This window comes from Ananas comosus, linkage group 15, assembly GCF_001540865.1.
Source record: "Ananas comosus cultivar F153 linkage group 15, ASM154086v1, whole genome shotgun sequence".
NCBI lineage: Eukaryota > Viridiplantae > Streptophyta > Magnoliopsida > Poales > Bromeliaceae > Ananas > Ananas comosus.
The window spans coordinates 11,246,046-11,258,464 of NC_033635.1; the positions used below are offsets into that span (position 1 = coordinate 11,246,046).

At 37.9% G+C, this 12,419-nt stretch overlaps 2 protein-coding genes across 2 annotated transcripts; one reads left to right on the forward strand and one right to left on the reverse strand.

The window, feature by feature from the left end:
- Nucleotides 585-7,924, forward strand: LOC109721221 (probable E3 ubiquitin-protein ligase ARI2). Its single transcript, XM_020248692.1, has 6 exons — nucleotides 585-849; nucleotides 1,070-1,102; nucleotides 1,618-1,903; nucleotides 2,891-3,371; nucleotides 6,755-7,288; nucleotides 7,417-7,924. Exons 1-6 carry the CDS (start codon nucleotides 664-666, stop codon nucleotides 7,532-7,534), a joined length of 1,638 nt encoding a protein of 545 aa, XP_020104281.1. The 5' UTR covers nucleotides 585-663; the 3' UTR covers nucleotides 7,535-7,924.
- LOC109721103 (STS14 protein-like) lies at nucleotides 9,725-10,448 on the reverse strand. The gene is made up of 2 exons (XM_020248520.1): nucleotides 10,203-10,448; nucleotides 9,725-10,076 (listed from the first exon to the last, which is right to left on the reverse strand). The coding sequence occupies exons 1-2, from the start codon at nucleotides 10,446-10,448 to the stop codon at nucleotides 9,741-9,743; spliced, it is 582 nt and encodes a 193-aa protein (XP_020104109.1). The 3' UTR covers nucleotides 9,725-9,740.

The following is a 12,419-nucleotide window of genomic DNA, read 5'->3' on the forward strand; positions in this document are numbered from 1 at the left end:
CAAATTCTTCAAATTTTTTTTACAAGATTTTAAATAGATTTTATATTAATTTTCTGAAAAAGGAAAAAAAATCCAAGATGAACTACAAATAAAGCAGCAAGGTTTCCGTACTTCTTTTTATTTTTTAAATATTTTATAATATTTTTTAAAATTAGAAAGATATTTGAAAATAATTGGTACATAGGTAAAAGTTTTTTATTCTGATTAGAAAATATATATGGATGAAGCCTCAACCCTGTAGCCTAATTTAATTTTTCTATAAATGAAGCGAGTAGCGTCCTATTTTTTTCTCAAAAAAATAATATCAAAATTTATTTCATCATAATCCATCTCCTGAATTAGAATTATTAAATATATTCAAATCTAATCCTAATCTGAATTATACTCTAAAGTAAATCTAAAACCTGTGATATGTTATCTAATCAGAGTATGAAGTTATATTCCTAGTTCTTAAGAATTTTAATTTAATTTTGGAGGTGCGGTGTATGTGACGAACGGATACACCTGGTTCAGGAAACAATTGCTTCGAACTCACTATATAACATATGCTTCTCCTACTGTTACGAGTAGAATTAGCAACAAACTCTCGCTCGATCGATCGATCGATCGATAAACCCTTTCTCCTCGTCTTCTTCTTCTTCTTCTTCTTCGATCCTTTCTCCAATGGCGAGCGATGGCGATGGGAGGGATCTCAGGGAGGAAGATGAAGAGAACGATGATAATGGCGAGAACACGTACTTGAGCGACGGTGTAGAAGGGGAGGACGACGACTCCGACTTCGGGGAGAACATCCTCAGCAGCCTCGAAGACTCCGCGGTGGTCGAGGATTGTTCCTGGTCCGTCTACACGGTGCGATCACGAAACCCGAACCCTAATCTCCTCCTCGTCCTCTTCAGTCGCGTTGCTCGAATAAAATTTTTGTGTTCTTTTGTATAAATTTTCTGTTTGGATCGCGCCTAACGCTATCGATTGATGTGTCGCGAGTGTCGGAACTCGATTGCGAATTGTTCGATTGTGCACTGTTTTGGGATTGTGCCTGATCGATTTCTCCTCTCTGATTATTTCGCAGGTTATCACAAAGGAGTATCTGTTGGTGGCGCAGGTAACCCAACTGTTTTCTTTTTGTTTGTTTTTTTGTTTTTCATCTTAGGTTTATATTGTTCCTTTTTTAAAGTTCGATTTTTTTGTGATTGAACATGCCAGCGGATGGCGAATTTTGTACAACCTATACATACACCTAGGTTTCATTATTTGTTCACCTATTTTTTTGAAATCTAAGTCTCTGCTGTTGAATATATGGATTAGGGATAAACTATGCTCCTATGAGTTTTAAATGGAGACGAAAAAGGAAAAAAAAAAAGTTAGTAGTAATTTTATTCTCTTCTTTTTTTCATGTAAAAGAGCATGCTTTTTTTCCATCTGGCCAAAAACATCGCAAGCTAACCAACAATAATAAGGATATAGAAGCTCATCTACAGGTGCAATAAGTTACGTAGATTTTTGAGATTAGAGGGAAAAAGAAAACAGGATGTGTGGGTAAACAAGGTTTAAAATTTTTCAATTCATCTTTTTTTTGTCTTTTTTTAAAAGCTTCTGTTGATTTTCTGAATCATGTAGAAAGAGGATTTGTGGAGCGTGATGGTTCTGCTTAGCCTAAGCGAGGGGAATGCGAGGACGCTGCTGATCCACTACCGCTGGGACGTAGAGAGGATCTTCGAGTTGCTCGATCGGAAGGGGAAACATTGGCTGTTCTCTGAGGCTGGCATAACTATTGCAGAGAAACCAAAGCATTATGCTTTGTCTACTTCATCAGCCGGCCCTGTAACATGTGCGGTATGTTTCGAGAAGATCCCTTCCAGTGGAGTCACAGAGATGGGCTGTGGGCACTTCTATTGCAACGGATGTAAGCGCCCCCTCTTGCAGTTTTAATCATGTGAATTTGTCTTGGATAAATCCTTTGAACCGTTCACCAAAAATATTGTTAATACTTTTTAATAAGTTCATTAGGAACTAAACCGTAAGAGTATTCTCCAAAAAACAAAAAAAAAAAAGACCAAGTTCATGGGGGTTATACTCAGCTAAGGAACTAAGAAAAATAAACAGAACCTTCTCTAAAGGGAAGGGATGGTAGCGCCAGGCCTAGATTGTTGGAACCGCTGAAGATCACATTTAGCTCTGTCCGTCATTTCGGTGTGAAAAGGCAAGAACTTGGTTCGGTTCTTTTGCTGACTTCATTTTGGAAGCCAAAGGAAGGTTAAATGCGTATCTTTTGGATTCTTTCTTATCATTCAGTTATTAACTGTGATGTTCATATCTAGTTGACTGACACAGAATCTAAAACTGCTATTTTCATAGACTCTTATGCCGTGCCAAGGTTTTCCCCCATTATACATCCGTATTGTTCTGTTTTATTGTCGAGCATATAGCACGTAATGGTTGCATAGTTGACCTAGCCAGCTCAAATTTTTTCTTTCTTGTTCTATTATAGAATTCTGTAATCCTTGTTCTTCTTGTAGGGCAGTTAGGGGAATAGCTCAATTCATAAATTTCAATAAATCAGCTGGAGTTATTTCTAGATTATTTATGAACTCCTTTGGAACAAGATGGTTTCAGCCTATATACAAAGAGTTCTCGCTTTCCTATGAGCTCCATGTTCAGCCTGATGACTATTTATTTTGACATGATAATTAAGTCCTTTATTTTATGTTTCGAGCAACAAGAACAAGGCCACTACTGTGACAAGAGATAAATCCAACCACTTATTTTCTTGTATATATTTCCAGGCTTGTCATGTATACTGCAGATTTTGCAATTTGATTAGAGCTCTTTTAGCTCTCCTTTTTGTTTCCACTGAATAACGACTAACCTACTGATATATTTCTTTGTGCAGGTTGGACAGAATATTTTATTATTCAGATTAAAGAGGGCCAGAGTAGGCACATTACATGCATGACGCCCACGTGTAAAGCAATTTGTGATGAGGATGTTGTCAGAAACTTCGTCAGTACAAGCCATCAGGACATTGTGGATCGTTTTGACCGGTTTTTACTTGAATCGTACATTGAAGACAACAATATGGTCAAATGGTGCCCTAGTGTACCGCACTGTGGCAATGCGATACGTGTCAAAGGTGATATTATTTGCGAGGTGGAATGTACATGTGGACTGCAGTTTTGCTTCAGCTGCTTGGCAGAAGCTCATTCACCTTGTTCGTGCTTGATGTGGGAGCTCTGGCTTAAGAAATGTGATGAGGAATCAGCAACGATCAATTGGATAGCAGTTAACACTAAGCCATGTCCCAAGTGTCAAAAGCCTGTCCACAAGGATGGTGGTTGCAACCTAGTTGTATGCATCTGCGGACAACCATTTTGGTGAGTATTTATGTTTCTATTTTGTGTTTACTAATCTTTTGCAAGATCATTTTTATTTGCTGTGCATTGCTTGGATATAGTATCTGCACTACTCATTGATTAGAGTACTCTTCTCGAGCAAGGCTCACCAGACAAATCTTATTGAGACAGGCCATTCAAATAACTCGTGGCCTACCAACTTCATTGTCAGGCAAGCTAGCACATTAGAGAACGGCAGAGTCATAATTGCCTACACCCGGTGTACGCATACATCTTACGCATTGCACTCGATATTTGATGATTAATGCCATTAAAGCAAAATCTAATTGATAAATGGGATCTACAACATCACCTATGCATAAAAAAACATGAGTTTTGAAGACCTATTATTACCTTGGCATTATGATATAGTCTCAAAAGACAATGATATAGAAATGGACATTGTAATGGATCTCTTAAATTTATGATTTTTGACATTTAAGCATTCGTGAATGCCTTGCCATAGAGCATATCCAATACCATAAATTCTGAATCAAGACCTCTCTGGTAGAGTTTAATAGGTGCAATGCACGGTGTACCAGGTAAAATAATCTCTCAGAGTAACGAGCATTTCCATCTGCACTGGCTTTTGCCTCCAGATGGAGCACACAGGCCACACATCATGCGGATTTCGTCTCAGTGTATTACATCTGGGAGCCATCCCCAATATATGTCTGTGCACTGTTTACCGGCATCCTACTATTCTAATTTGTCTTTTCATACATGAAATATCCTAATTTTAGTTGCCTTTTGACTTTGCCCTTCAATGTTTTGTTTTGTCTTTGAAGTTGGGAAGTTCCAACATGAAAGGATAATGACTCATTAATTTGGAAATTTGTTACTTGCTATTTTATACTGTTCATTGCCTTTAGTAGCTAGGCAGGGTAATAAACAGAGCCTCCATAGTGTATTGATAGATCCGATGGAGGTCATTGCTGCACTGCGGACTTTGTAGGTACGATGTCTGCTTGGTCATTGTTATTAGTTGGTATATGAGAAAATTACTTCTAAGGATTATCTCATTGGTGTTGAGTTGTCCCCATTCTGATTATACTTGACCAAGTGATAAATAGAATTTTCTAATCACCCTGATCCCATAATATCCCGGGCAGAAAATGATGCAGTTATGCTGATTCATCAAGTTATAAAATAAAGATTCATAAACCAAGGCCTTATTTAGTATCGCTTACATTTCTTTGTTTCTTTTCAAATGCAAATTTTTATGTGATTGAGGGCATGGGCTGATGAACATCTCTTATTCTTCTCAGGAAAGTTCTTCAGTTGTTCCTTTCTGTTCTCCAACATTTTTATGTTGGTTTGTGCATAATTTTGGGCTCTATTTTTCTCTCACGCTAACTTAAACAGTTGGTCACCAAATATTTGCATTCAACTTTATGTCAAAAGCAAGTGGCAAAGGGTTTGGTGGTTGGTACCCGAGACCCAAGTTCGAATCCTAGTTGATTCATATTTCCAGCTAAGTTTATTTCTAAATGAAATAAACGAAGCGGGTAGCGTGCTACCTATCTCTCAAAAAAAAANGCATTCAACTTTATGTCAAAAGCTATAACCTTATCTATCACTTGTTAGATGTCGTCGGAGTCTACGTATGGGGCTTCCTTTTCTTCTTGTATCATCAAATACGAGCGCCATAAAAATGCACCATAAGCTTTGCCTGTCATGCATCTATAATTTCAGAGAGTATGTTCAAGAAAGGTGAACACATTGTGGTCTAGTTTCTTTGACTGTTGGTGTTAGTTTAAATAAAACTAACTGGCTTTGGAATTCATACCTCCTTATTTAACTCACAACCAATGTTTGAAAAGGTGCGCCTCAGGCATGGGCCTCAGCGCCTAGGCGGAAGGCGCGAGTCTCGGCGCCTCAAAGAGTGAACCGTGCGCCTCAGACACGCCTCGTGATATTTATATTTAATGTGTTTAGGGTTTGGGTTTTCGGGTTTTGAGTTTCTTTAATATATTCTAAAATGTTAAGAAATTTTTTTAGAAAAATTGCTAATTGAATGTTTTCTTTTCTTTTTCTCTTGGTTGTTCTCTTTTGCACCCCCCAATAGCAATAAGTAGTAGCGGCAAGAAGCAAGAAGCAGCAGCAAGCACTTTTTAAGTTGAAAGTTTGAAACATAATTTTTTTATATTTAGGCTGAGAATATTTATGCATGCGATTTCTTTACTTTTTTATGGTTATTTTGTTTTCGTATAACTATTTTAGAATTTTTTAACATAAAACATTTATTTAAAATAGACTTGTTAAGAGCGTTTTATTTTTATTAGATATACGCCTCACCTTCTTGAGACACGCACCTCGCGTTGCGCCTCGCGACTAGGCTCCATAAGGCCTTTGTGCCTTTTTACGCCTTGCGCCTTTTCAAACACTCTCACTACCCTTATTTCTTTTATCAAACCAACAGTGTTTGGTAATTATCTTATGTTTGGAAATCTATAATTGTTTCTTGTTAAATCTATTGCCTTCGGGGGGGATCACAGAAATGTCAGAGAAAGCATATGTTCTCCTCATCAACAGAGGGTGAAAACATCATAGGTCAAAAGATTCAACTCATATACAGAGATGAGGCTTTCTCCTTTTTTGTTAGCTGTAGCACAAAGAGTCGACTAGCCTCATTGTAGAGTTCAACATCCTCTTGATAATATGTTCATTATTGTTGTTATCTATGTTTATTCCACATTCTTGTTGCTGATATGCTGAATTCTAGTATATCTGCTTAGCTGCATCTATTATCTTAAGACCTTTTGCTTATTGCCGTTATCTATGTTCTATTCCACTTCCTTGTTGCTGATAGGGGGTTAGAGAGTTCACAACTATCACTGCAACGTGGTGGGTCCTTTGGTTAGAACGGAACATAAGAATATTTTAGAAAACAAAACACTCGTTAGGTTTCTTGCTAGCGGAGATACGATCTCTCAGAGACCTTTGGATTCGCTTCTATCCTCGAAATAGTTCTTGTTGATTTTTTTTCCTCCCTCTCTCTTTGAGGCCTGGTTGCCTCACCTTGTAGCTAAGTTCACCTTCTAAATGAATGAAGCGGTAGCATGCTACTTTTGCTATAAAAAAAAGGGACCTTTTAGCAAAAATGTCTAGCTGTGGAAATATTCCACCTGCCCTCTCCTTTTGTTGAGTTATGGCAACATTGGTACTGGTATATGCATCTATAGTGCACACAGCTGCAAAGCCTTATCGACAGAGAAGAAAGTTCCAGTATTATATATACAGATGCCTGCACTAAATAGGAACTTTTTATTATTAATTGGATAGATTCTTTTACTACTAATATACCAAGCTTGTTTTATATTTCTTTTCCTTTTGTTTAAATCTAATGGTATCGGTTATTGCAGTTGGTTATGCGGTGGTGCCGTTGGGCGAGTAAACACATGGGGATATATCACCCGCCACAGTTGTGGGCGATTTGGGGAAGAGCAGAAAAAGAGCATGCAGCTAGAAAGGGCAGAAGTTTATAGGCACATGCACTATTACAACCGATACAACGCTCACATGGAGTCATTTATGCTGGAAAGGGAGCTCGAGAAAACCATCAGTGGAAGGATATCTAATCTAGGGAAGGAGGACGACTCTTGGATAACGAATGGGTTGAACACGCTCTTTAGGTCGAGATCTATTCTTTCATACTCCTATCCGTTTGCATACTGTATGTTTGGGGAGGAGCTCTTCAGGGATGAGATGAATCCTAGGGAAAGGCAAATAAAGCAGAACCTGTTTGAGGACCAGCAACAGCAACTGGAATCCAATGTAGAAAGGCTATCGAGCTTTCTGGGGAAGGGTGATTTTGATTTTTCTGATGATACGATCATGAAAGCAAGAACCAATGTCATTACGCTGTCAAGCATTGTTGATGGACTCTGCAAGAAGATGTAAGTGTATGCTTAGCACTTTATTTTTTGAGCAGGGAGCTTAATGCTTTTCTATTTTGCCGATATTTAGTATGTTAACAAATGAGTAGTTACTGCTCGATGTTGATGTTTAGCACTTCCCCTTGCAGTTATGAATATATCGAGAATGATTTGCTGGGTCCTGCCCAAGAGAATCATAATATTTCTCCATACAAATCCAAGCACCCTCCGAGGGCACCGCAACCGTCTATGTTCGGATGCCGATGAACTAATTAGCCCAGAACACGAGAGCTTTAACATGAATAAGGAGCTGCAGCTACAGGGAACAAAGCTTCAGAGTGTTCTATTTAACTTTAACTGCGCCTGATAATATTTCCGCTGGTGCTAATTACTCTAATTTCATGCTTCTAATAATGAGACCCAGGTGTATAAAACTAGAACTAGGTTTTGTTCGCCTTTCCTGTAAGATGACAGATCTTCTGTTTCATAGGTTTTATAAAAGACAGATTCATGTGGTCTGTCTTTTGTTTTTTTGGAATTATTTTCGTCCTTCAATAATAATTGTAAAGAATGCTTGGTCAAATATTGTGCTCCAAGTGTAAAGAGTTAATAAGGATGTAATTATATGAATAAATGATAACCACAATTTCCATCTGATGATAGTATTGCTCATTTGCAATTGCTTTTACTTGTTCTTTTCATCCATTACAAATTATGCTTTATCGATCGTTTGCTCTGGATTTCACTTCTGGGAATCACCGCTGTTTAATCGCACACCGCCACACATTTACTCTTGTTGCTTTTGGTAACAAGGGTCTAGGATTTTGGATGCTTATGGCGCAGTTCGATTTTTAAAGCTCAATAGTAAATTATCCAGTGATAACTTCAGCACGCAGGAAATTTGTGTGGAATTTAAAGACACAAGCTTAATGAACTAACTTCCATTTGGCTTTTAAATATATACCAAGATCAATTTTGTGCAGTAAAGGTAACAATAATACCTATCCTAGCTAATGTCAAAATATCATTGCAAAATGTCATTGCTCGGACTATATATGATAGGACCTAATTAAGAAATTGGAAAAATTTTAAATACGATTAAAACATTAATCCTACGCAAAGAGTGGTAGGCAACAATGTTATTGTTTATCACTTTATTGTAGTCCTGTGACATCGTGAACTCCTAAATGTTTAACTTAGGTGATGCTTAATTGTTGGATGGTTTTTATATATTCTTATTCATATAATTTATCTATTTATTTATTTTGTATTTTAAAAGGGTGCTCGAGCGTTGAAAATTTGTAGAACACACTTTGTACGGGTACTATATAAATATATATATATAGTAAACATAAATTCATATAATTATAAAATTGACACTAAGATAACAGCTCAGAAATAATCTTAACACTTTTACTCACATGTAACGTACAGACTAGAAAAATCATGTCATGTGGACAATTATATAAATCACATATGTGGAAACCTAAGACCTCTTGCAATGGATAGGACTTTGGACTAATTTTGACATCATCTTACTAAAACGATCGATTTCATAGCAAATGGCATAGGAATAGTTTTAATAAAATAGACAAAAAAAAATTAATGATATTAAAAAGTTTTCAAAAGATTATCGGATTTTTTCAATCTATATAGCACAAAAGAAGTTAATTAATCTCAATCTACGCAATAAAAAAAAGAAAAACAAAATCATCTAGAGATCTTAACTCGCTGATAAAATATATTCTAAACTATTTGCTATATATATATATATATATATAAACAAACTTCTAGTGTCAGTACTCCACTAAAATGGTCAACTTTAGGATCGACATGTCTTAAGCAGATATATACAAAATTTAAAACTGCAACTGAAAATGAAACGATAAATATTTTTTTTCTCTTTTCTCTCCACAGGTGGTTAAATTCGCACTAATAGATACTACATTTATTAGATGCAGTTCCAGATATTAAGGAGAAAGTGGTTATACATTATGTGGATATAATCTATAGTAGATTGTGAAATAATGTGACACGACAATTTTTTTCTCTAAAAACTTAAAGCAACCAAATCGAAAGATGTTTTAGTATTTTATATTATGCACAAGTCCTCTTCACGTCGAGCCGTGCGGAACTCAACTGTGATATTATGTGACAAAATAATGTGAAACAAACATTTTTCTTTATAATCGTAAGCCACAAGAAAACCAAATTTTAAGATGTTATATTCAACATGGATTGAGACAAAGTTAAGCGTAAAGCATTCAAATTTAAGTCCTAATATATTCAACAAAGACAGTTACATAAGGTCACTAATCTGGAATTATAACGGAGTTTAAATGATAAAAGAGAGATACTAAGTCTACAATCAAATCAAAAGCAAGTTGTAATCTTACAATTCTCCATCCTAAGATTTAGTATTAAAAGAGAGATTGATAACTAAAACAAGCAAGCGAGAAAAAGTTGGCCCTAGCTAGTAGGGTCTCTGGCCCTGCACATTCCCATGCGGATTGTAGAGGCAAAGGCTGATGGTGGCCCCCTCCTGCTGGCCGGCGCACGTGGCCTGTGCACACCCGACCGCCGCCGTCCGCCGCCACACCACCTGCGTGTAGGTGCCGCAGTCGCCCTGCGCCGCATCGGTGTCGCACGTGTTGTCGTCGTGGTTGTAGTACTTCCCCTGTGCCACCCACGACCCCACCACCTCCGCTGGGCTCGGCGGGTAGCTGGTCCACGCCTGGTTGGCCCCGTACGGGCTAGAGCTCATGTCTACAAAGTCGCACCCCTTCTGCTCCTTCTGGTACTGCACCATCTGTCATAGTAATATATTACACCATTCTGTCATGAATGATACAAAGAAATCGTTGCGAAGATACAATGTATTATTCTGCCAATATCAAAATATTGGCCACGTGAATTTAGGAAATTTGAACACCACCTTGCTCGCCTCCGCCGCCAAGTCGGTGCTCCACTGCAACGGCGGAACGCCGACAGCGGCGCGGGCCTGGTTTTGGACTGTGAGGAACTCGTCCGCGGCAGCATTGGGCTGGGCTGCAGGGGAGCCCATTAGCGATGCGACGGGCTCGGGCCGGGTGACCGGGGCACGATCCGCGCACGCGACGAGAGCCAAGAAGAGGAGAAAACGGCCATGCGCTCGCAAAGCCATGAACATACAGCTAGCCATCCGTAAGAAAATGCTCAGATTTGTAGCTTCAGGTAATGCTTGTGAAAATATATAATCACAATATCAAATATTATATATGTAAAATCCTCGGGGACTGATCAGTAAATTAATGCATGCATGCACGAGCTAAGCTGTACTGTTGATGGTCAGCGTGGAAACTCACGTAAGTCGTCGATTGCCACTTTATAAATCTCCCCGATTTCGTCAACTTCAACGCGGAATTGAACTACAATGGGCTATTTGACCTGACTTGTGCAGTATATATATATATATATATATATATATATATATATATATATATATATCAAGATTTATTAAAGTGGTTCAGGGCAAAGAGAAATAATCTAAAATATTTGAAAGTTATAAAAAAAATCGATTTATTATTATTTGATTCGTTTGTCCGTCAACAAGCTAGAGAACAGAGCCGTGCTTAAATCGATCAATTTAATAAGTGTTTTGTATTTGATAGCCTTAATTTTTGTGTCACATCCTTATAGCAAATAGGCCCTAGTTATTTAAGGCCCATCATCACCTTTTGAGTCATTGGATCCGTGGGGCCCAATCCAACGTTGGCTTTTACAATGCAGGTTTTTTTTTTGGAGGGTATATCAAATTAACAAATCAACTCAGCCTGGGCTTCTGAATCGATGATTAAGGTTTTCGACCCGCAGAATCACTTTGTTCCTGGACATTGGTGTCCCTCTCAAGGTGGGGTATGGATTTTACGACATGGTCAGGGCAAACTGAGCGTTGCGAGAATCTAATATCATGTAAACAACTGATGTAATCTCTAAAAGCTTAAATTACTGGAAAATAATATTTTACTATTTTTTTTTATATCCAACATTAGAGTGGAACGGCCATCTTGGCCAAATTATATCCATTGAACCGTTTGAACCAAGAAGAATTAATTCTATGTCCACCAAGTAGACCACAACAGTGTTACAGGATGTGCCGAATCGAATTGCTGCATCAGCTCAACTCTAGGATTAAGAGGGCCCTGTTGGCCTTTTCCCGATCAATAAGCCGAATAGATTCGCTCATTAAGCAAACAAATTTCTTTTTCATGGACGAACTCTAGATCATATGAGAGCTCTCTACTCCTATGTTTTTTTTTTCTTCTATGATCATAGGAGCAGCATCTACATTCTAGCTAGCTAGATTCCGTTGCATAAGACAGGGCGACAACGACAACAACCGTATCGATCTTGTGTAGCTCATCGAGACGACGTCCTCCGCAAGAAACGCAATCTCAGTAACGACACGACACCACTTTTCCTTCATTAATTAAAGACCAAATTGCTTGCTCTTAGCAGTAATTAACATTGCGAATGAATGATTCGGTGCAACTAATTCGAAGTGCCAGCCACATATATATGTTCTTAATTTGTTGGGAACATGCATGATGGAGATGTTGGCGAAGCTGCACATGCAGGTCGCCCCGGGCCGCGTAAGGGGAAAAGGCTTCACCTGCTGCCCTGCCCCAGGCTAGCTTATACATTGAATTCGATAGTTATGTTATGCATATTGAGAAAAATATTAATCCTAAAGACTCTGTGAAGGTATATATATTCAGTTGATCGACTATCTAGCTTGTCATCCGAATTAAGTGACTTTTTGTGAAAAAAAAAGCTTGGTACCGGCCAAATATATGCATACTTATAGCCAATGGACATGTATCATTATTCTCGCCCATTTGGTGAGGACCCTTCCCTTTTCAACGAATGGTATTCGTTTTTTTTTTTATTTAGAGATAGATAGTATGCTATTTGTTTCGTTTATTTTATTTAGAAATAAATTTAGTTAAAAATATGAACTAATTAGGACTCGAATTTGAAACCTCTTATAACCAGCTAGTAAGCAATTTGTCACTTACGGTAGAAACAGTCGGTATCGAGAACTAATTTGGTCCGCCGGTATCGAGAACTAATTTGGTCCGCCGTATCAACAAATTTTTTTTTTCAAATAATA